At 42.6% G+C, this 25,856-nt stretch overlaps 1 protein-coding gene across 5 annotated transcripts in view; it reads left to right on the top strand.

Annotated features, from left to right (window-relative positions):
- Nucleotides 1–25,856, top strand: part of SLC44A5 (solute carrier family 44 member 5) — a 293,848-nt gene that overhangs the window by 70,371 nt on the left and 197,621 nt on the right. For 2 of the 5 annotated variants that reach the window (XM_077450436.1, XM_077450432.1), the window contains exon 1: nt 21,458–21,675. The exons of 1 other annotated variant lie outside the window; for it this stretch is intronic. In XM_077450436.1, coding sequence (XP_077306562.1) covers nt 21,636–21,675 — 40 coding nt within the window. In that variant the 5' untranslated portion in view covers nt 21,458–21,635. Of the gene's footprint in view, nt 1–21,456; nt 21,676–25,856 lie in introns of those variants that run through there. 2 more of the 5 variants (XM_077450434.1, XM_077450435.1) reach the window with 2 other exon arrangements.

Raw genomic sequence — 25,856 nt, forward strand, 5'->3', positions numbered from 1 at the left:
AGGGGCATACCTTCTGCAGAATATACGCCGGAAGTGGGTGCAGATACCTGTACTGTACAGGTATCTGCACCCCCCTCCCCCCTGAAAGGTGCCAATTGTGGCGCCGGAGGGGGGGAGGGTTCCAATGAGTGGAAGGTCCACTTTAGGGTGGACCTCCGCTTTAAGCTTTGGTAATAAACCCCGGAAGGTCATGGGTTTCTATGCCGAAGTGAGCCTGATTTTGCACTTTCCAGCTTTAGTAAATAAACCCCATTGTGTACTTAAAAGTGGGGTATGCCTGTAGTTCTTGAGGGAGTCTATTCCACATTTCCACAGCTCTTAAGCCTCGTACACACGATCGGATTTTCCAGGCGTGTGCCTGGATTTTGTCTTGCATACAAATAGCAAGGAATTGTCGGCCAACAAATGCGAACGTAGTGACGTACTACGCGGTTTTTCAGCTCTTAAGCGCCACCCTTTGGGCTCCTTCTGCTAATTTTGTGTTAGTAGAAGTTTGAGTGTTGATTCACACGTTTCATTTTGCGCTTTTCATTTCGTGCTTTTCAATTCTTTTCTGAAAGGCTGTTTGTCAACCAGACATGTTGCGGAATCGGAGGAGATATTATTGGCCTTGGAATTATTGCTTTGAACCAAGTCCAGTCCAGGAACAGGAGGAGGAGGAGTTCTTGGACCAAAAATTGGTTGCTTTATTGATCGTGACCAATTATGTCATATGCCTTTTCTGCGGGAGCTCCAGGAGAATAATCCAGATGATTTTCGGAATTATCTCCAGATGACGGACCCCTGCTTTCACCAACTCTTGCCATTGTTGACCACATGCATGAGGGCTTTTCTTTTATGTTTTTGATTGAATAATAATGCTTTGATTTGGTATATTTTCTATATTTTTGGATGCAAAGAATGCACTTTTTGGTTAAGTTCTATTGGCAGATAGCATGTCTAATTTTATTAGTTTTCTTTTTTTAATGCACAATAAAAAAAATTGTGTAGAATAATACTTGGCGATGTGTTTTACTTCAAATGCCAGTTTGGGAGTAGGCAGTTACGTTTAAAAAAAATACAATGTAAAATTAACAAGGGACACCAACATAGTTGTATCTTTGACCTTAAAAACTACAGGATAATGGTGTTGTGGTAAATGCCCAAAATAATAATAATAATAATATTAACCACTTGCTTACTGGGCACTTAAACACCCTTCCTGCCCAGACCAATTTTCAGCTTTCGGTGCTCTCACACTTTGAATGACAATTACTCAGTCATATAACACTTTACCCAAATGAACTTTTTGTCCTTTTTTTCCCACAAATAGAGCTTTCTTTTGGTGGTGTTTGATCACCTCTGGGGTTTTTATTTTTTGCGCTATAAATGAAAAAAGACCAAAAATTAGGGAAAAAAAACACATATTTCTTTGTTTCTGTGACAAAATTATGCAAATTATTAATTTTTCTTCATAAATTTTGGCCACAATTTATACTGCTACATATCTTTGGTAAAAATAACCCAAATTAGTGTATATTATTTGGTCTTTGTGGTGCGAATCACACAAAATTGATCACATCTGATGTACTGGTGGATCTCATTTCTTGCGACCCGAACAAGTCAGGAAAGTACAAATACCCCCCAAATGACCCCTTTTTGGAAAGTAGACATCCCAAGGTATTTAGTAAGAGGCATAGTGAGCTTTTTGATGTTGTCATTTTTTTCCCACAATTCTTTGCAAAATTAGAATTTTTTATTTTTTTCCACAAAATTGTCATTGTAATTGTTATTTTTCTCACATGGCATGTGTATACCACAAATGACACCCCCAAAAAAATTCTGCTACTCCTCCTGAGTATTACAATACCACATGTGTGGGACTTTTTCACAGCCTGGCCACATAGAGAGGCCCAACATGCAGGGAGCGCCATCATGTGTTCTAGGAGCATAAATTACACATCTAACTTGTTGACTATTTATTACACTTTTGAAGGCCCTAGAGCACCAGGACAATGACACGTGACACTGATGACAGATGGCACTGATACGTGGCAATGATGACACGTGGCACTGATGACAGATGGCACTAATATGTGGCACTGATGACAGATGGCACTAATATGTGGCACCGATGACAGATGGCACTAATACGTGGCACCGATGACGCATAACACTGATGACAGATGGCACTGATAAGTGGCATTGATGTCACGTGACACTGACAACAAATGGCACGTGACACTGACAGGTGGCACTGATGACAAATGGCACTGATACGTTGGACTGATGACAGATGGCACTAATATGTGGCACTGGTGACAGATGGCACTGATGACACATGGCACTGATGACAGATGGCACTTATACGTGGCACTGATGACAGATGGCACTGGGGACAAATGGCACTGACAACAGGTGGCACTGGGGACAGATAGCACTAACAGGTGGCAGTGAGGACAGATAGCACTAACAGGTGGCACTGGGCGAGGATGGCACTGGGCGAGGATGGCACTGGGCCGGATGGCACTGGGGGGGCGGATGGCACTGGGGCGGATGGCACTGGGGGAGGATGGCACTGGGGCAGATGGCACTTTTTTTGGCCGTTTACAGCGATCTGTGACTGGCTGTGTCCGGAGGACACGGCCAGCACAGAACTTCCCTGATGCGCGCTCCCGGGAGCGCGCATTGCGGAAGTAAACAGGAGGACATCCAGGGACGGCCTCCCGGCAGATAGCGTCCGCTCTGTAGTCATCTTTTGGCTATAGGGTGGGCTCGAAGCGGTTAATAATAATTAATAATAATATTATTTTTGAAAAAAAAGCCTTTGAAAATTAGTTTGCAATAACTCCATCATTATCACCAGCAAAGCAGCTTCATTATTATCCCATTAAAGAAGAAGAGAATTGTGCGCTGCCTTTCGAGATTTCATAATTTGCCGTGTCACAAATTCTAATTCTCCATTACGAACGTTCGTTTACAAGACCGACCGCTTCCGGCTGGTCCTTGCCTCTGAGCATGCGTGTTTGTACTTTGGACTTTTGTCCGACGGACTTGTGTACACACGCTCGGAAAATCCGACAACAAACATTTGTCCGTGGAAAATTTTAAAACCTGCCATCCAACATTTTGTCTGCGGAAAATCCGACAACAATTGTCCGATGGAACGTACACACGGTCAGATTTTCCGCCAACAGCCTGTCGTCACACATTTCCCGTTGGAAAATCCGTTCGTGTGTACGCGGCTTAAGAGTGCCAGAAAGTTTGGTCTTCAAGTGGTTATGAACAGCAATTAGGGCACGTGGTAACACTTGTTGCATTAGGGTAGCCCAGTCATTATGAAAGGTCTGCCAACGCACTGAAAGAAGAAAACATGAGACCCTTTTACAGCACAGTGCACCACAATGCCGCACAGTATATGCGTTTTGGTACTTTGTGATGCATTGTGTGTTGCACCCTAATGTTCAATGTGTTGGATTAGCATTCATAATAAATGGCACCACAACCTACAGCAGGTGCATTGTTTTCTAAACAGAAGATAATCAACTACAACACAAATTTGAAGAATGCAGTTTGGGAATTATTAGAAATTGGAGGAACGTGGAATGAAGACATTGCCTCGCTGCAACATCTTTATTAAAAATTCATACCTGTACCTCATCGCTATACAGAAGGAAGTTCTAAAATAGAACACTGAGAAAAGTGGGACACACATTCAATCATATACATCTTCCAACCTAGAATCCTCATACATTTCCATTAGGTACACGGCCTTCCTGCTGAATGGCGTTAATTTGCATCCTGGCATTTCATTGAGCATCCCTATAGATGTTGGTGCTCTTAAAGAGGTTGTAAACCTCAAACATTAAATATGAACAAAGCATATCCCACTACAGTGTGCACTTGTCTCAATTAAGAGCACTAAATGTAATTTCTGTCTGCTGCTTCATTCCTCTGCTATCAGCATGAGTCACGTCTGACAAGTTTTCCTGACACCAAGAGAAAAGAGGTGACCGGGGAAGGAGCTTCAGCTGATTGACAGCTTCAACTCTGTTCCTGTTTGCTGTGTAAAGGGGGGTGTGTCCCTACCCTCCAATCAGCTCTCAGAGCTCTCCTCACTGATGTAACTTCAGCTCTCGACCCCCTGCTTTTCAGAGCTAAAAGATCCTCTGTAAATTCTACACTTTGAATGGATGCAGAGGAAAGATTGCGGTAGATAATCAGGTACAACTTAGGAGGATTTGTTTCATCTCTGTGTATCACCTGAGGCCAGTCACTTCACTGGGTATAAGCCTGAGAAATTGCATGCAAAGTGTTCACTGGTTCCAAATACTTACCGCTGTAGTTTTTTTTTTAAAAGACAGTGGCACGCAATCCCAAGACACTGTAGGGCAGCCACCTGCTCAGGATTTTACCAGCTCTTGCCAGTTTTATTTATGGGAAATAACGTGTCCCCTGACATCACCAAAGGGCTGCAAATAAATAAAAAAATACAGCGCTGAATAAAAGTGCCCACACATCTCTAAAAACTGCAAAGAAAATGTTGCACACACCAAATATCAACCACAAAACACACAGGACTAAATTGATATAGTCCAGTGGTAAATGATCAGAAAGTTTCCACCACCACGTGAAACACAGACCAGAGAAGCTCCCAGTGTTAGGTTCTGTCTCCTACGTGTTTCGTCCTTCAACGTCTATCGGTAATACGTTGGACTAAATCAGTTTAGTCTTATGTGTATTATGTTTCATATTTGGTTTGCGCAAAAAAAAAAAATTGCACTTTTTTGAGATGTGAGGCCACTTGCTTATTCAGCGCTGTATTTTTCTAATTTATATCAATGTTGTTAAGGATTGAAATATATATATATATATATATATATATATATATATATATATATATATATATATAAGCTGATGGATGCACTTGATTGCCACTTTTTTGATACACTTTATTGTGACTAATTGGGTTGTTGGAATTATTATTTATTGTTCGATTTTCAATATGTACAATGCTTAACCACTTCAGCCCCGGAAGATTTTACCCCCTTCCTGACCAGAGCACTTTTTGCGATACAGCACTGCGTCAATTTAACTGTCAATTGCGTGATCATGCGATGTTGCACCCAAACAAAATTGACGTCCTTTTTTTCCCACAAATAGAGCTTTCTTTTGGTTGTATTTGATCACCTCTACGGTTTTTATTTTTTGCGCTATAAACAAAAAGAATGTCAATTTTGAAAAACAATATTTTTTACTTTTTGCTATAATAAATATTACCAAAAAATATATAAAAAAACAAATTTCTTCCACAGTTCAGGCCAATATGTATTCTTCTACTTATTTTTTGGTAAAAAAAATAAAATAAAAATCAATAAGCGTATATTACACCTGTCAGTGACTGGCCCCCTAGCCCCCCCATTTTACTTACCCGAGCCCTGGAACTTTATCCAGCAGGGACGCGCTTTTCCTCTGCTCAGGGTTCTCGGCTCTTGATTGGATAGATTGAAAGCAGCGCAGACATTGGCTCCCGCTGCCGTCAATCAAATCCAATGAGGCGGCAGCGGGGCTGAGTCATACATTCGGCGTCTATGGACGCCGAATGATGGACTCGGGAGTGTGCCCGCAAGGTAACCCCCCCAGGAGAGCGCTTCTCCTAGGGGGTTACCTGATGTGGGGAGGAGACGCAAGGGCCGCCGAGGGACCCCAGAAGACGGTGTTCGAGGTCACTCTGTGCAAAACGAGCTGCACAGTGGAGGTAAGTATGAAATGTTTGTTGTTTTTTTTTTATAAATTAAGCTTTACAATCACTTTACAATCACTTTACTGATTTAGAGAAGACCTGTAAAGAAGAATGAATCAACATGAGATGTGTGCAAACCTGGTCACCAACTACAAGAAACGTCTTACCTCTGTGCTTACCAACAAGGGTTTCTCCACCAAATACTAAGTCATGATTTGCTTGGGGATCAAATACTTATTTTTCTCACTAAACTGCAACCCAATTTATAACATTTGTATGGTGTTTTTTTTCTGGATTTTTGGTTGATATTCTGTCTCTAGTATTTAAAATACACATATGCACAATTTTTTAGACCATTTATTTCCTTGTAAGTGGGCAAATTTACAAAATCTGCAGGGGATCAAATAATTATTCCCACCCACTGTAACGATAAGGTTCCCTCCGGCAACTGAAGTCTATTGCGGAAGTTGCAGACCTGACTCATGTGCCAAGCTCTTTATCATCTAATCCAAAAATCGTTTTAAAGCCAGCTAGAGATCTTCCTCACAAGATCTAGATTACTCCTGGCCTGATCTTTCTTAAATACTCATTCCTTGTTGAGCAACAGCTAATTTGTCCAGCGTGGCGGCTGTACAAAAAACAAAACAAAAAGTACATTGGCATTGTATGTATAATGATGTCAGGTTTTCTCTAGAACGGCTGTGTGCTCCGAAATGGTTCCAAAAAGCAGGATTGTCTTGAAGGGGAAGGTGACTGAAATGGTCGCATTAGGTCACGGTGGCAGCAAGGTCATGTCAAGGGCTCCCCAGTCTTATCTCTTTTTCAGTTTTATTTTGGCAGGCCTGTGAGCTGCCTTTCATAAAATAAAAATCTTGTTCTTTCGCTGCTGGTCTGGTTCTTCCATTTTTCACACATATGATAAAATAAACATTGTCAATGTGAAACATTCACAAGTGTGTTTAAAGCTAAAACTGTGTTTTTTCAGGTTTGGATAGAGTGAAGAGGGAGTAAAATAGTGGCAGTCAACTTATGTGATGTCAGTAGCGTCGCTAGGGGGTGGCTTTTGGGGCTATAGCCCCGAATCTGGGGCCCATAGCCCCCGAGTCTCTGCAGGGGTCCTCAAGGGGAGGGGAGGCTCTCTGGGGACCCTGATGCAAGCGGGGGGCTCTCTGGGGACCCTGATGCAAGAGGGGGGCTCTCTGGGGACCCTGATGCAAGTGGGGGGCTCTCTGGGGACCCTGATGCAAGTGGGGGGCTCTCTGGGGACCCTGATGCAAGAGGGGGGCTCTCTGGGGACCCTGATGCAAGAGGGGGGCTCTCTGGGGACCCTGATGTAAGTGGGGGGGCTCTCTGGGGATCCTGATGTAAGGGGGAGCTCTCTGGGGACTGATGTAAGTGGGGGGCTCTCTGGGGATATATATATATATATAGATATATATATATATAGATATATATTGTGGCAGCACGCAGGTAAAGTCACCTGGTTGTATCCAGGATGGGAAATATGTGTGCCCTAGATTCAGGCTTTATGCAGACCTTTACAATTAGAGGGGAAGAGTTAATGAGCCCAGCTGAAGTAAGTGGGCTCATTAAGACCTCGACAAAAAACCCCAGCATGCTTAGGGAGATGCTCCATCCTGGAACCAGTTTTGTGTGTATAGACTGGGGAGTGTGACACCTGTTCTGTGTGGTGAGTTAACGCCTGTGTGGCAAACCTCTACAACAGGGACAGGGACAGGGACAGGGACAGGGACAGGGACAGGGACAGGGACTGGGGCAGGGGCAGGGGCAGGGGCAGCACAAGGTTGCTCTCAGTTGTTAGACAGGGAATCTAAGTGTGTAGTTAGAGGTCAAGCTGACCAGGATTTATTTTCATGTTTTATTTTTGTTTGGCTGTTATATGTATCACTGCATGTAGCATAAATAAACCGCATCTTTTGTTTTTTTGCACCTACAACGCTGTCTGCTGTGCCTGATTTTGTGTTGTGAACCCATCCAGGGGGTCACACACACCCGCTGCCGAGCTAACCCCTCACAATATATATATATATATATATATATATATATATATATATATATACAAACAAACAAACACACACGTATATTATTGTATATACATGTGTATTCCCGCCCAAGCAGATGAGTTTCTTTACTACTCTACTATGGGCTCTAGCCCCAGCTCTTTTGTAGGCCTAGCAACGCCCCTGCATGACGTAGAGAGACTTAAGTACGGCCATTTGATAAGCGATCAATTTCTTTTCCAATTGATCTCTCCCAATACTGTAGAAATAATCTACTGTATAGTTGACAACCCATTCGCTCGATATGACACACATGGGGAAGTGGATTTGATCGATAGCTTGGAAGCTATAATTGTAAGTTACCGATCTCATCTCTTTGTACACCATACAAACTCATAATCCGATCAAGCGAAATATAGTTGAATTTATGAACAAAGCATTTCAGTACTGACGATCGATGCAACACAATCAATAATTTTCCGCACTGGCTGATCAAATAAGTTTTATCAAATACAGTCTAAATCAAGCGGAAGGAAAACTATGCCTATTGAATTGTTTGCATACTTGATTGTTTTGCTTGAGGAGGTAAGCCAAATCATTGAAGTAGAAATATAGGCAAAACTTTTTTATTTTTTTTCATTTTGGATAGAGTAAGGGAGGGTTATAACCCCTGTAAGGTTTATTTTGTCGTGGATATACCACTACACTCTTGCGCTAATAAGCGCTCTTCCACCTTAATGGTATAATGCAGCCTTTTGTTCCCATGTCTCCCCTGGTTCCCCAGTAAACAGACATTAGCACATTCTTAGGTCCTCATCTCAGCATCACTGCCTTTCTTAGCCGCCCCGCTTGCTTTTATTTCCAACATCACAAAAGCTATGACAAACAGGAAGCGATGGTTACAACAGCCAATCACTACCTCAATACATAATGACATCAAAGGAAATGACCATATAAGGACGTGACCAAATAAAGACATGACTGTCTACACAGGAAATACAACAACCAATGAATAATGACTACAGGAGTCTTATGGGCGTGTCTGGGCAGCGTGCACAATCTCCAGCCCCCGTCTCTGATTACAGGAAGCCCGAGACTAGGAACACCTCCCCCGACCACAACGATTCATAAGAATCCCGTTCTTATCGTTTGTTTGTGAATTCTTATTCTACGTTGTTCCAGAGAACAACGCATACCCGGACTATTCTACTGTCCTTGTGGACGAGAGATTGTTGGCAGGTGTAAACTCATGGGGCCACAAATATGTTGATCAGGCATACAGGGGAGACACGAGCGCACACTCGTTAAACCGTTAATGTCTTTGCAGAGCGAACACATCCCCACCAGACGATCGATCGCAAAGGGCCTCTTAGCTGGGGGACATGTCCCCACTCTGCAAACATGTCTCTACATCCCCAAGGAGCTTTTCACTACCAAACAGATCTCAACCAGCCTCAGTCTGCTCCAGTCAGCTCTTTAGAGCGACAAGGGATCAAAAGGAAGCACCACCTAAGTGCAATAAATGTAGTTTGGTTTAATGACACAACAGGTAATGCACTTACAGGAAGGAGATTAAAAACAGGTTCATCTTTGTGCTGGTGGCACGTGGTGCAGTCCGGTCTGGTCCCTAGTCCATCCTATTCCACAGGAAGGCAGTGATGGGAGACGAGGTGTTCAGTCCTTTTCCTGCGGCCTCCAGGAAGTCTAAGTCCGAGAAGAACACAGGTGGAACGCAGGTGACGACGTCACAGGAAGAGGAACCCGAGGAAGCAACAAAGAGAGGGGAGTCCGGAAAGAACAAACAGGCTACGCGCTCGGAGTATACTGCTCCTTCTACAGGCTTCACTTCCTGATTCCCTTGTTGAGGATGGCAGCGGAAGCAGCCGAGAGCCGACGGACAGATCGGCTTTGGCTGCCGTCATCGCGGGCTCCCCTTACAGGTAAGTGGCCATATAATAAAAGGCTTTTAATATTTATTTATTTTTGGCGGACCTCCGCTTTAAGTGGTTAAATACCACCCAAAAGAAAGCTCTATCTGTCTCATAACAATGACAAAAATATATAGCGTTGCATTACCGCGCTATTGTCATTCAAAGTGCGACAGCACTGAAAGTAGGGTGACCACATTTCCAAATTGCCATTTAGGAACACCCCCCCCCCCCTCCTTAAAATCAGCTTGTGCTGTAACGAATCACAGTACAGCTGGGGTGGCGGGTGCATGCTTTACCCAGAAGCACTGATCACATCCCCTCACAAAAGGCCGCCGCATCGCCACTTTACTCACTGAGAGTACTTGTCCTGGCTGGCCGAGACCCGTTTTACCTTGTTCCAAAGTTAATGACACCCCCAGATCGGTTTGCAAACCGCAGTGCGTACTGTGAAATGGTGCAGGAATTGGTGTGGACACCCATGCGATCCGACTCCAGTGCGGACCAAAAAAAGGGTCCTGCACCATTTTGGTCCAAATGCAATGCAAATTCATCAGTGTCGCCCATCAGTGCCGCCAATTAGTGCCCTACAGTGATTAGAGGTAAGAGGCGGGATTTATGATTTCTCCAATCACAAGCAGGGGGTGGGGATTGCGCCTCTCTAGACATTCCCGGCCAGGACAAGTACTTTCAGTGAGTAAAGCGGCGATGTGGCGGTCTTTTTTGGGGGCATCAGATCAGCCCTGGGGGTGGGTGGCAGTGCCCATTTCATTCCGGGACACTGTATTGTCCTGGAACGAAGGTGCTCGGGACAGACCTGCAAAATGCGGGACTGTCCTGGGCAATCCGGAACGCGTGGTCACCCTAGCTGAAAGCTGAAAATTGGCCTGAACAGGAAGGGGATAAAAGTATCCGGTAGGCAAGTGGTTAACAGATAGTGATGTACTCCATCCTTCTTCTTTGCCGTTGATCTCACACGCGGCAGGTTTGCTTTAATCAGTGCTTGTAAAAATTCCCAGGCACGTCAGCAGACATAAATGGTGTTTTGAGGGGTGAATTGATATTCAGCTGAGTGGGAGAAGTCTGTAGTGTTGGGTCACCGGTAATACAGTAAACCGCCGGCGTCTCCGGGGAGTAAGGATCAGTAATACATTTTCATATATTTGAATAATCACGCACATGTTGTTCTTAAAGAGTGCGATCTAATGATTTCATCGGAGAGGCAGAGGTAAAATACCTGATTCAGTTTTCACTTCCACTCATCCGAAAATTGAATCTGTTTAATGACACTTTACGCCCTGAGTAGGTGACTTGCCGCTTCCTGTAGAAAACTCGTATATCATTTTTAATGAGCAGAATATATTTCCTTCCAGGTACACCGTTACGACGGAGAGAATCCGGAGACTTAATTACAATACGCTGATTTTGGTTGAGCGATTGTCAGCATGAGGTTCGAGGAAAAACCGGACTAAGGGTCGGTTCTCACCAGAACGAGGTGCGGGAAAGGCACATTTCCTGCACCGCGCTGCAATGCACCGCCCTTGTGATCTTCTGCAGGTGCCATTGTATTGTTAATGACATCCCCAAACGCAGTGCCATTCGATTTGTTGCCCATGCAATACTTTTCACGCACTCCGGTGCGATTTGCAGCCTATTTAAATGAATCCCCTGCAAAATGACATCCCGCGGAAATCACATGGGAACATATAGGTTTGAACCCACGTGTTCCAGTGCAATCCCTGTGTGAACTAGCCCTAAAAGAAATACAGGGGCTGCCACTGCTGGCCTATTTTAGAAAATGCTAGTTGCCTGGCTGTCTCTGTCTGCAATATTTTCACTGACTCAGGCTCAGTTCACACTGGTGCGGGAACCCTGCGAAGCCAGTGCTGGTTCCCGCATCGCACCTGAATCGCCGGAAGTTCACACTTCCCTCTGCGAACTGTTGCAGGTGTCAATACAAAGTTAATGACACCCCCAGATTGGTTCACAGACCCCAGTGCGAACTGTGAAATGGTGCAGGAATCGGATCGCATGAGTGTGAACACCCATGCGATCCGACTCCAGTGTGGGCCAGAAAAAGGGTCTTGCACCATTTTGGTCCAAATGCGATGCAAACTTATCAATGTCGCCCATCAGTGCCGCCAATTAGTGCCCATCAGTGCCCCCTATCCATGCTGCCTATCAGTGCCCATAAGTGTTGCCTAACAGTGCTCATCAGTACTGCCTATCACTGCCCATCAGTGTTGTATATTAGTGCCTTCCCATCAGTGCTGCCTCATCAGTGCCCATCAGTGAAGGAGAAAAATTACTTATTTACAAAATGTTATCAGTGCAGCCTCATCAGTGCACATCAGTGAATAAGAAAAACTTGTTAGTATGAGCTATGAAATGGTGCAGGAATCGGATCGCATGTGTGTTCACTCCCATGCGATTCCGATTCCAGTGCGGACCAAAAAAAGGGTCCTGCACCATTTTGGTCCAAATGCGTTTCGAATTCATCAGTGCTGCCAATTAGTGCCCATCGGTGCCTCCTATCCATGCTGCCCATAAGTGTTGCCTATCACTGCCCATCAGTGCTGCATATTAGTGCCTTCTCATCAGTGCCCATCAGTGCAGCCTCATCAGTGCTTTTCAGTGCCACCTCATCAGCGCACATCAGTGAATAAGAAAAATTACTTTGTGCGAACTGTGAAATGATTCAGGAATCGGATCGCAAGGGTGAACACCCATGCGATCCAATTCCAGTGGGGACCAAAAAAAGGGTCCTGCACCATTTTGGTCCAAATACGATCCAAATTCAGCCAAACAATCTGTATGGCTGAATTTGCATCGTACAGACATGTGATCTGCACAGCAATGCAGTGTGAATAACTAGCGATGTCTGACATTGCTAGTGTGAAGCGAGCCTCAAAGTAAACATGCAAATACCAAGCCCCCCCCATAATCAACCTCTCTCCCCCCATTTTTGCCCCCGATGGAGATAAATATATAATTTTCCATACATTTTCAAAATTTTTCAAGGTTAGCCATATCACACTGCAGGGTGATGAGGATGGTCCTCATCTTAAAGCATCTCGTTGACTATTATTAAAGTGGTTGTAAACCCTTACAGAGCACTTTGACCTATAGGTAAGCCTAGATTAATGCTTACCTGTAGGTCCATGAAATATCTCCTAAACCTATACGGTTTAATAAATATTTGCAAAAAGTCAGGCATCGCGGCTCGCATGCGCACTGAGCATGCCGCTACTAAAGGCGATATGCCGTTAGTGGCGGCTCCCGTGCGCATGCAAGTGAGTGGCCGGAGCAGCGATACCCGGAAGAAGATGGACGCTCCGTACTACAGGGAACAGCGGTGACATCGCTGGCTCCTGTGTCAGGTAAGTGACACATAATGGGCTACATTATGCTTTACCTTTGCAGGGAGACAAACCCATCAGGGTTTACTTCCTTTTTAAGCCTTATGATGCTAGCATTAGACAATTGATAGGGACATATATTCACTTGTTTTTTATTTTCTACTTTTCTTCTGTTACTTTCTGGTTTCTGGTCTAGGCAAATGATGTCATACATCCCAGGAGTCTTCAGGAAGGGAGGAGGATTTTCTCAGCTAAGCACACCCTCCTGCCTGCTTGCCTGAGGTAAGGGCGGATGGATTCTAGGAAGCAAATGCTACATGAATCATCTGCCCTTACTTCAAATGGCCACAGCCAGAAACGCTGGGGGGGGGGGGGGGGGGTTCACAGTGATTTCTCAGTAAAAATAAAGCATGGAGACATGGATGGATGGGTGAGTTTGCTTTGAATAATAAAAATGAATTAATTAGCGTTTTTGGTTTGTGGTGCTCAGTAGCAGTATAGTTTCGCTATAATCTTCGCCTCCTGGTTGGGTGCACCATACTGACACAGACACCACTCTCTGCACTATTACAATGTGAATGCTTTGGTGACAGCCCAGCAGGGGGCAGTGACATGATGATTTGCTTTCAAAGTAGAGTACTCAGTCTTTCAGGTTGTGATGTTGTGATGCTGGGAGTCATTCAACACTGAAGACATAGGACATCTAGTGATGAAAAAGAGGTACTGCGGAGGAAAGCCTCAGATTAACCAGTCGAGTACCAGCCTGTAATACCCCTTCATTACAAGGCCATTTTTCAGTTTTCAATGATATGAGTTTTCCTGTTCTGAGCCACATTCCTGTCTGAATAATGTGTCTGGGTTTTAGGTGGACAGAAACCCGGACACATGATTCAAAACTCGAACTGTCCGGGTTAATCTGGATAGGTGGTAACCCTACCACCTGCTGAAGAAGAGGATACCGGGGTTATGGCAGCTAGCTCCTCCTCTAACCCGCTGTTGACTCACCGACAGCCCCATTTACTTTAAAGGGATGGCTGGTGATGCGGTAGTGACACAACAAGGTGAGGAACGTGGCGGCAGCAGGTGGGTGGATGCCCGCTAACAGGCGCTGCCATGATGGATCTGAAATGACAGGTGCTCTTTAAATGTAAGGACTCATTCTTGCTGGTAGTTAGAATCTTTAACTTCATTTTTATGGTTTGCCCTTCCTCCTCACAGATGCACAGATGGTACAGATGCATTTCTCTTCAAAACAATCATGCAGTTTGTAGTGTACGAAGATTTGCAAAACAATGGGATAAAGGAATATTGCTGAACTTTGTTTTATATCATGGTTACTGTGACATTGTGTGAATGCATCAATGCAGTGCATGTTATGTCAGCTTGCAGAGCTTGGATTCATTAAATGAGTTTACCAAAAATGTAAATATTGCAGAATATACAGCCATGGACACAGAGGCAAACACAGATGGGCACTTAGAGGCAGTTAAAAAAACATCAGATGCCCCTAACAGCAGCTGTAAAAACATCCCATGTGCATGAGCCCTAAAAAGGAAAAAAAAAACAGTTTTCATTACTTTCTGGTATAAAACATATTGAATACAAATGTCGGGGCCATATAAACCACCTGGCCCCTAATCTACATGCAGGGCACCGGACGCATGGATTCCAATGGGTTTTTATTTTATTTTTAGAAGCACATGATTAGAGCCAGAGGCTCTAATTGGCTTCAAAACAGGTTGGAGCCCACCCAGTTGCGTGAAAATAACGAATTAATATTCACTATTTTCTTCCTGATTCTCCTCCTGGCCAATCAGGAATCGGGTCCTGAGACCGGTCACCCGATTGGCCTAGAGGAGAAGCGATCCTATTGGGCATCTAGGAGGAGGAACGAGGAGGCGCACGGCGGAAGCCACCATGATGCCGAGGAGGAGATGCAAGGGAAGCTGCCGCCCAGAGGAAGCTATGCCCGTGACCTAGATGGGGTAAGTGTGGGAATGGTGACTGACCAACTTGATGGGGGGGGGGGAGGGGGGGGGGGCGTCGACCCGACCGCCCACTGTTACTGTCCCCAAATAACAATTTTTTGGAAAGTGGACACCCCAAGGTGAGCCTATTTTTCTGCCACTATTATTTGGAAATGAAGAAACATGCTGGTAACGAGGGGGTAAAAGCATGGAACTTGGTAATGGTGCATTTGACACATTAATATACAGGTCATACTCATACTTGATGGATAAGGGAGGCGAAGGGGTTAATATACAGGTCACATAGAGACAGAATGCAGTTGCTCCAGGACTTATGCTGCGTACACACGACCGGACTTTTCATCGGACCAGGTCCGACGGAACAAATCCGTCTGACAATTTGATCGTGTGTGGGCTCCATCGGACCTTTGCTGTCCAAAAATCTGACGGACTTTTAGAAATAGAACATGTTTCACATTTTTCCGATTAACTCGAGTCCGGTCGAAAAATCAGTTTGTGTGTATGCTAGTCCAACGGACAAAAACCGACGCCAGGGCAGCTAGTGGCTACTGGCTATGAACTTCCTTAGTCTAGTCCGGTCGTACTTCATCACGCTCAAATCCATCGGACTTTGGTGTGATTGTGTGAGTCCGTTCATTCGGAAAGTCCGTCGGGAACTCCGCCAAAAGTCAGTCGGGAAGACCGTCGGACCTAGGAGGTTATTTCCGAAATGCAAATCCACTTTGCACTGCAAGTGTACTTGAAAGTGCACGGAAAGTGCACTTGGAAGTGCAGTTGCTCTAAATCTAAGGGGTAGATCTGAAATGAGTGGAAGCTCTGCTGATTTTATCATCCAATCATGTGCAGGCTAAAATGCTGTTTTTTATTTTCCTTGCCTGCCCCCTCCCCTTGGATCTACAGCAACTTTACTTCCAAGTGCACTGCAAAGTAGATTTTCCTTTAGTAAATAACCCCCCTAGACCGTCAAAGTCCGATTGTGTGTACACGGCATAAGTAAAGTAAAGCTTTACTTTGCAAAGCGTATCTAATCACATGCAAGAAGAAAAAAAATGCATTTTTGCTTGCCCATGATTGAATGATGGAAGTCAGCAGGGCATCTGCTCATTTACTAAGCTCTGGAGCAACTACTCTTGCAGAATGCAACTGCACTTTGCAAATTGCACAGTCTATTTGCCTTTAGTAAATCAACCCCACAGAATAATGGTTTCTTATGTGTCATTTTCACCCTAGAATGCTGAGCTTATGTTTGTTCCAGAGATGTGCATTTAAGTGCAACATATTTGCATTTTAAAACGCATAAACGCATGTAAAAACCGCAACACACCTCTCATTCACAACAACTAGGCTTTGAAAAAAAGAACTATGCAGAAAAACGCACATAAACACGCAGAAAAATCTGCATAAAAATGTGTAAAAACGCACAAGAAACCCATGTGACTGTAGGCCAACAGAGAAGCGTATTTATAATTTTTTTTCCCCCATAATACATTTTATAGCTTTTATTTTATGTGCGTTATAGTGTGAATGGGCCCTAAAGGAAATGGTCTGTTTGGACCAGCTTGGCTCGCTATTAAAAAGTGAAAATAAACATGGAGTTTTAAGGTAGTGCAGATCACAATACCCATTGGAACCAATCAGATTCCACGTTCCCTTCATTTAGGGAAGTAAAACACTCATTACCGGTTGCGCCCCGTACATATAATCCCATCCATCTCACAGAGCTCAGAGTATTTCTCACAGAAGGATCCAACCTTCCTTACAATAAGAGCCATGGATGCGTCTGTGGATGTTTGAAAATCAAGCGGCATCAGACGTCTTATCTGAGGCGATACACCATCTCCCGTCCTGTCAGCGGGATGTCAGTCCGCAGCCACTGGGATTAAGGAATAAACACAGATGGTTTTATCTGCTTGTACATACTTATTATTATTGTCTGGAAAATGGGTCAGAGCGCACCGTGTCACCTCAGAGACAATCCTGAGGAAAGTCCTGTGAATGAGCACAGCTCCATGTTTTCATTCCTGTACACTTCCTTCTTCTTCATAACATTATATGAACAATCAGATTTAGTTATCATTGCAGCCATCCCTGCCGAGCTTCGGCTGGCCAATCTGCTTCCTGAGGAAAAAAGACACAAAATGGCATCCATTTTACTGTAAACACAGGGAGACTGCACTGAGAGAAATACAGGGGCTGCCAATGAAAATGTTCAGCTCCATTGCTGACTCCAGAACTGTGTCAGTCACTGACGTGGAACAAATGTGCAACCAGTGAAGTCAGAACACAGCATCTGTATACTTGGGCCTCGTTCATGCAGGCATACTACAGAGTACACCCATGTGTGGGCCATGTTTGCCCACACAGGGATGCACAAGTGTTCCCTTACATCCCCATGCAGGCAGTTCCAGTCATGTCAATTGGGATGCAGCAGCCGTTGTATCCATTTTGACATCAGTGCGGGTGCATGGCCCACAAGTGCATGCTGTATGCGTTTGTGGGCCATGTGCAGACAGTATCAGTTCATGGGCAATGCACCCACACAGATGGCTAATTGGAAGCAGTGGCTGTGGTGGAAAAAACGCGATGAAAAAAAAACACCAAAATTACGCGCTTTCCCAACGCACAGAAACTCGCTGCCTGTTAGCAGACGAATGACGGTGGCATTAAATGATAGTGGCACCCCAATTAAATGTTAATGGCACCCCTATGCATCTGCTAATGCAAGCACCAAATCGCCATTATCTGATCCCATCAGTAACGCCTTATCTGTCCCCATCAGTGCCACCTTATATGTGCCTATAATTACCTGTTTGCTAAATTTTATAACAAACTATGAAAAATTATTAATTTTTTTTTTTATCCAAAATTTTCCATCTTTTCTTGTTTAGAAAAAAATAAAAACCCCAGCCGTGATTAAATACCACCAAAAGAAAGCTCTATTTGTGTAAAAAAAATATAAAAATTTCATTTGGGCACAGTGTTGTATGACCGCGCAATTGTCATTCAAAGTGCGTCAGGGCTGAAAGCTGAAAATTGGTCTGGGCAGGACCAAGCAAGTGGTTAATGGCACCTTCATAAATCTGCTAATGCATGCGTTTTCCTGCATCTCAAAATGCATGGTGCCACAGTGTGATTTTGCAAAAGGATCAGGGACGTAACTCATGTATATTGAAATGAATGGGCATGCCCTAAACGCTATGAGCAGAAACATGCGTGTGCTGCGTTGTACCTGCATGGTGTGAACGGAGCCTTATAAAGGTGTATTTTGGTCATGATATATCGGTGCTTTTGCTGGAAGAACATGGCAGGGGCTATAATAAAGCAGCAAGCAGGGTGGATTTGATTTAAATCACTAGTAAAAAGGCTTGATTTAAATCAACTGTCATCTCCATCCCACAGTGGCTCTGCCTCTGACCCTCTGTTGACTCACCGACAGTCCCATTCACTTTAATGGGATGGCTGGTGATGCGGCAGTGACACAGCAAGGTGAGGGACGTGGTGGCAGCCGGTAAGTGGATGCCCGCTAACAGGTGCTGCCATGATGGATCTGAAATGACAGGTGCTCTTTAAATGTAAGGACTCATTCTTGCTTGTAGTTAGAATCTTTAATTTAATTTTTACTGCTTGCCCTTCCTCCTCACACTTAGAGCCCGGTACAGATGCATTTCTCTTCAAAACAATCATACAGTTTGTAGTGTATGAAGATTTGCAAAACAATGGGATAAAGGAATATTCCTGAACTTTGTTTTATCTCATGGTTACTGTGACATTGTGTGAATGCATCAATGCAGTGCATGTTATCTCAGCTTGCAGAGCTTGGATTCATTAAATGGGTTTACCAAAAATGTAAATATTGCAGAATATACAGCCTCATGCTACATAACTAAGTTCTGTTGCATGCTGAATAAATTAAATTATTAATGTATCTTAAATAGAAACCTATCTTTACTCCAGAAACATTTTTATCAAACTTAATTCTGATAAAAATCAAAGATTTTTTTATTTATTTTTTATCCACCCTGCTCCAAAAGCATTTTATTAACTGCAGTTGTACTGCGGCAACATGGCTCGGCTGCGTGAATCACCGTTATGTTGCGTCACTTCCTTTTTTCGCCCGCTGCTCGGCCCCGGAGCCGATGCGAGTGCCCGCGATCGCTCTTGATACGGCGAGAACCAGGATCTCTCATACAAAGTACGAACACCGATCTCTTTCCCTAGCAAGTCCCATCCCCCCTACAGTTAGAACACAGAGAGGGAACACATTAACCCCTTGATCGCCCCCTAGTGTTAACCCCTTCCCTGCCAGTGACATTTACACAGTAATCAATGCATTTTATAGCACTGATCGCTGTATAAATGCCACTGGTCCCAAAAATGTATATGCTATAAATCTATCCCCTGTTTTGTAGATTCTATAACTTTTGCGCAAACCAATCAATATACGTTTTATTACCAAAAATATGTAGAATACGTATTGGCCTAAACTGAAAAAAAATTAGCTTTTTTAAAAAAAACGGGGATATTTATTATAGCAAAAAGTACAAAATATTGTGTTTTTTTTTCAAAATTGTCGCTTTTTTTTGTTTTATAGTGCAAAAAATAAAAACCGCAGAGTTGATCAAATACCGCCAAAAGAAAGCTCTATTTGTGGGGGGAAAAAAAGGACATACATTTTGTTTGGGTGCAGCGTCGCACAACCACGCAATTGTCAGTTAAAGCGACGCAGTGCCGAATCGCAAGAAATGGCCTGGTCATTCAGCAGCCAAATCTTCTGGGCTGAAGTGGTTAAATGAGTTTACCAAAAATTTTAATATTGCAGAATATACAGCCTCATGCTATATAACTAAGCTCCATTTCATGCTGAATAAACTACAGGCATACCCCAGTACACAATGGGGTTTATTTACTAAAGCTGGAAAGTGCAAAATCCGGCTCACTTCTGCATAGAAACCAATGATCTTCCAGGTTTTATTACCAATGCTTAACCACTTTCAGACCGGACCACGCATAATTTTTTACTTTTTTTTTTATAATAAATATCCCCCCAAAAATATCTAAAAAAAAATTTTTTCCCTCAGTATATTATAAAATATTTTTGTTAAAAAAAATTGCAATAAGCGATTATTGATTGGTTTGCGCAAAAGTTATAGCGTTTACAAAATAGGGGATAGTCTCATGGCATTTTTATTAATCTTTTTTTTTTTTTTTTTACTAGTAATGGCGGCGATCATCGATTTTTACTATGACTGCGACATTGTGGCGGACACATCGGACATTTTTGACACATTTTTGGGACCATTGTCATTTATACAGCAATCAATGCTATACAAATGCATTGATTCCTGTGTAAATGACACTGGCAGTGAAGGGGTTAACCAGGGGGTGGCAGTGTAGGGGTTAAGTGTTCCTAGGGGCGTGTTACTAACTGTTGGGGGCTGGGCTTTGTGTTAGTGAACACTGATCTCTGCTCCAATCACATGAGCAGAGATCAGCGTCACTTGTTGCTAGGCAGAATGGGGAGATGTAGTTTACCACGGCATCTACCCATTCAGCCCCGTGAGACGATCGCGGGTATCCCCGCGGCGATCAAGTCTGCGGGACCCGCGACCGGACTCACGGGGGTCCCGACCGGCACGCGAGGGCAGCACTCACGCGATGGCAGGGCAGCATTTAAAAATGGATGTACCTATACGCCAATATGCCTGCCCGTGCCATACTGCCGCCGTACATCGGCATGCGCCGGTCGGGAACTGGTTAATTGAACAAGCTGGGGTTAGAAGCTCATTGGTTTCTATGCAAAAGTGAGCCTGATTTTACACTTTCCAGCTTTAGTAAATAAACCCCATTGTGTACTTAAAAGTGGGGTATGCCTGTAAATTATTAATGTATCTTAAATAGAAACCGATCTTTAGATTTTTTTTTTTTTTTACTCCAAAAGCATTTTATCAAACTAAATTTGCTAAAAATCAAAAAGATCAGATTTAAATCCAGAAAAAAATAAAAAAAATATTATTAAAAAAAAAGCATTGATTTTTGTCCACCCTGCTCCAAAAGCATGTTATTAAAAAATATAAATTTATTTGATAAAAAACAAAAAAAAATCAGGTTTTAAATAAAAAAAAAAATGAAAAAAACTGATTTAAAAAAAAAAAAAAAATCATTGATTTTTATCCACTCTGGATTTTTATCAAAAGCCAATTTTTGGATCTAGAAAAGCTTTACCAAGTTGCAAAAAATGTCTCTCGCTGTTTGGGACTTGTGTCCTTTAGCAATCAGTGTTTGCTTATCCTGTCCCAATCATATGCAGAAAAAGTTCCCCAACACATGATTATTCGCAGCAAACACAGGCTCACTTCCCTGCGGGTGGAAATGCCGCCTTTAGTAAATAAATCCCAGTGAGTGTAAGGTGTGATCTGCTGGTGTGTGGGCTGGACTCTTCATGAGTACAGAAGCTGTGTGCCGTCCCCGGCTCTTCCTGGAGCAGACGGTGCCTCTCCTGGAGGTTTATTTTTAAACCCAAGTTAAAGAGTGTTCTGTACGTCTGCTCCTGCACTGCCAACGCCGGCTAATACTTCAACTAAAAATAATTTGGAGGAGAGAAGACAGCGATCGGGAATATGGCCATTCAGGCCGAGGAGGACTATTACGGGAAACATGGTAATCCATTCACTATTATATATCTTAATATTCCTGGGGGAAAGGCTGGAGAGAGTTCACAGAGGGAAAACTATCCATAGATCACTTCCTAAAGAGTTCCCAACACATTGTAAATACGGAGCAGAATCCTGGGAATATATCCTGCGATTAAGAAAACAGAGAAACGTAGAAGAGTGACGGTATAAAAAAAGCAAGTGGTCCACCAAGGCTGCCCCTTTTTTTGATTTACAGTGGAACGTTGGATTACGAGCATAATCCGTTCCAGGAGAATGCTTGTGCACTCGTATATCAAAGCGAGTTTCCCCATAGAAGTCAATGTAAACTAAGATAATTTGTGCTGCAATGACTTCTATTGCATGCAATACCGCATGTGGCCAGAGGTGGTCTGGGGCGCGGGAGAGCCTCGAAAATACTCGGGGACAGCTCAGCTGAACTTGGAAAGACTCGGGAACGCAGTATTTCTGAGTGTTTGTTCCCGAGTATTTCCGAAACAGCTCAGAACGGCTCCGAACCATTCACCGGCGCCCCCGCACCTCTGGCCAAATAGTGGTACTGCACACCCCATTAGCTTGAATTCTACTAATTTTGGGAGACAACGCTCGCAAACCGAGTCAGAATTTTTTTTAAAAAAAGTCGTCTTTCAAAAGGCTCATTAACCACTTCAGCCCCGGAAGAATTTTCCCCCTTCCTGACCAGAGCACTTTTTGCGATTTGGCACTGCGTCGCTTTAACTGACAATTGCGTGCTCGTGCGACGTGTCTCGCAAACAAAATTGATGTCCTCCTTTCCCCACAAATAGAGCTTTCTTTTGGTGGTAAAGACAAAGGGGGGTAATAGATATGGCGCTTATACCTATATGTGGGGACTAGTAGTGTGTTGGTGTATAAAAATGTATTGTATTGTATAGGTCAATTTTCACATGTGTGGCAATATATAATTCTTAAAGTGCTGACTAATTTTGGGCCAAAGTGTATATAATATATATTTTCCAGCGTGCTGGTTCAAAACCCAAAATTTTAAAATTAAATGAAAATTAAATAAAAATACAATAAACTCAAAGTGCACACCAATGGCAACAGGTTACAATGTAGCAAACCATATAACTTATTAATCTAAATAGCAATATGCAGTTATTAAAGTATTAATCTAAATGGCAATATGCAGTTATTAAAGTGCGCGTGCAAATAAATTCTTACAGACCTATAGGTGAAGACTAATTGTGATAGCTGGTGGATTAGTCGTGAAAAAAGAATATTAAAGTATATTACGTATACTGTGGTGCCAAACTATAATAAATAAACATATATGAAATATCACGGTGGTGGCATAAACTGGTCTGATAGTGATGCTTTACATAAATTAGTATAAAATTAATGAAAATTAAAAATTAAAATACCATCTACATGAAGCATAAATGTGCTAAAATGATAAAACACAGAAAAATTAAATAAAATTAAAAAATCCAAAAAAAAAACGTGCAAAATTAGTGCAAGAAAATGTGCAAACAATGCAGGCAAATTTTAAACATTGGACGTGATGGAGCAAGTCTCTATTGGGTGGCGGAAAAAACCGCAGGTGCAGAAAAGGAGGGGGTGATGTTTTCCAACTGTGTTCTTCACATTCGGTGGCTTAAAAGGGTGTTAAAATTATTATGCTCTCACCAGAAGGAGGACCCCATCCGGGGTGGATCAACATTCACAATATTAGCTATTGTGCGGCTCTCTGGCTTCCTTCCACTTTAAAGATTAGGGATCCCTCGTTCCTCCGTGAGTAGCAATAAGCCCCGTTTATATGGAGTAGAGAAGAGGCACAACCATAGTGTGATACCGTTTTTAAAGAATTTTATTGCAGAAAATAGTTAAAGAATTACTCACAAACAACTGGTTTAAAAGTGCGGTGTGTACAGCTTTTAAAATTCCCGCTGTTGCAATCTCCGTCTGAGCTCGAGGTGTACGCTGCCTGGCCACGCCCTACGCGTTTCGTCACACGGACGTCATCTGGAGCCTCCAGATGACGTCCGTGTCGGCTCCAGATGACGTCCGTGTGACGAAACGCGTAGGGCGTGGCCAGGCAGCGTACACCTCGAGCTCAGACGGAGATTGCAACAGCGGGAATTTTAAAAGCTGTACACACCGCACTTTTAAACCAGTTGTTTGTGAGTAATTCTTTAACTATTTTCTGCAATAAAATTCTTTAAAAACGGTATCACACTATGGTTGTGCCTCTTCTCTACTCCATATAAACGGGGCTTATTGCTACTCACGGAGGAACGAGGGATCCCTAATCTTTAAAGTGGAAGGAAGCCAGAGAGCCGCACAATAGCTAATATTGTGAATGTTGATCCACCCCGGATGGGGTCCTCCTTCTGGTGAGAGCATAATAATTTTAACACCCTTTTAAGCCACCGAATGTGAAGAACACAGTTGGAAAACATCACCCCCTCCTTTTCTGCACCTGCGGTTTTTTCCGCCACCCAATAGAGACTTGCTCCATCACGTCCAATGTTTAAAATTTGCCTGCATTGTTTGCACATTTTCTTGCACTAATTTTGCACGTTTTTTTTTTTTGGATTTTTTAATTTTATTTAATTTTTCTGTGTTTTATCATTTTAGCACATTTATGCTTCATGTAGATGGTATTTTAATTTTTAATTTTCATTAATTTTATACTAATTTATGTAAAGCATCACTATCAGACCAGTTTATGCCACCACCGTGATATTTCATATATGTTTATTTATTATAGTTTGGCACCACAGTATACGTAATATACTTTAATATTCTTTTTTCACGACTAATCCACCAGCTATCACAATTAGTCTTCACCTATAGGTCTGTAAGAATTTATTTGCACGCGCACTTTAATAACTGCATATTGCCATTTAGATTAATACTTTAATAACTGCATATTGCTATTTAGATTAATAAGTTATATGGTTTGCTACATTGTAACCTGTTGCCATTGGTGTGCACTTTGAGTTTATTGTATTTTTATTTAATTTTCATTTAATTTTAAAATTTTGGGTTTTGAACCAGCACGCTGGAAAATATATATTATATACACTTTGGCCCAAAATTAGTCAGCACTTTAAGAATTATATATTGCCACACATGTGAAAATTGACCTATACAATACAATACATTTTTATACACCAACACACTACTAGTCCCCACATATAGGTATAAGCGCCATATCTATTACCCCCCTTTGTCTTTGCATCGTTCCACCCGCGGGTGGAAATCAATAGAGGCTGCTCTTACCTTTTAACTTTTCTTTTCTTTTCTTTCTACATTCACTCTTAAGGATCCATAGCGCAACCCACCCCCCAGTTATATTTCTTTTGGTGGTATTTGATTACCTCTGCGTTTTTTAAGTTTTTTTTTGCTATAAACAAAAAAATAGCGTCAATTTTGAAAAAAAAAGGATTATTTTTTACTTTTTACTATAATAAATATCCCCCCAAAAAATATATATTAAAAAAAATAGTTTTCCTCTGTTTAAGCCAATACGTATTCTTCTACATATTTTTGGTAAAAAAAAAATCGCAATAAGAATTTGATTGGTTTGCGCAAAAGTTATAGCGTCTACAAAATAGGGGATAGTTTTATGGCATTTTTATTGATATTTTTTTTTTTAACTAGTAAAGGCGGCGATCTGCAATTTTTATCGTGACTTCGACATTACGGTGGACACATCGGACAATTTTGACACATTTTTGGGACCATTGGCATTAATACAGCGATCAATGCAAAAAATTGCATCAATGACTGTACAAATGTCACTGGCATTTTTTTTAGAAAAAGGGAAATGTATGACAATTCACCCAGTGAATCTGCATGTACATTCGTTCTGTGAGAATTGGGCAAAACTGAGTGTTCTTTCAGGCTATTTTCTGTTCTGATAAAATGTTTTTTTTTTTTTTTTGTTTAATGGGCCAAAGTAAAATACTGAATTATGGCCACTAGATGGAGCTGAGCAGCATAGGAAATACATACATCTTTGTTACAAAAGGCACATTCTAGAGAACACTAGAGGGAATTGGGAAATAAACATAAGCTTTATTATTTTAAATGTCTGCATCGTTCTTCTATCTGGGAATGCAAAGCACCACAAGCAGTGGTTTTGATGCCCTTGAGTGCCCACCTTAAAGTGATACTAAAGTCTAATTATTTTTTTTTGTT

The sequence above is a fragment of the Lithobates pipiens genome, unplaced genomic scaffold, assembly GCF_037356315.1.
Source record: "Lithobates pipiens isolate NorthernLeopardFrog02 unplaced genomic scaffold, aLitPip1_a1.2 Scaffold_23, whole genome shotgun sequence".
NCBI classification, from domain to species: domain Eukaryota; kingdom Metazoa; phylum Chordata; class Amphibia; order Anura; family Ranidae; genus Lithobates; species Lithobates pipiens.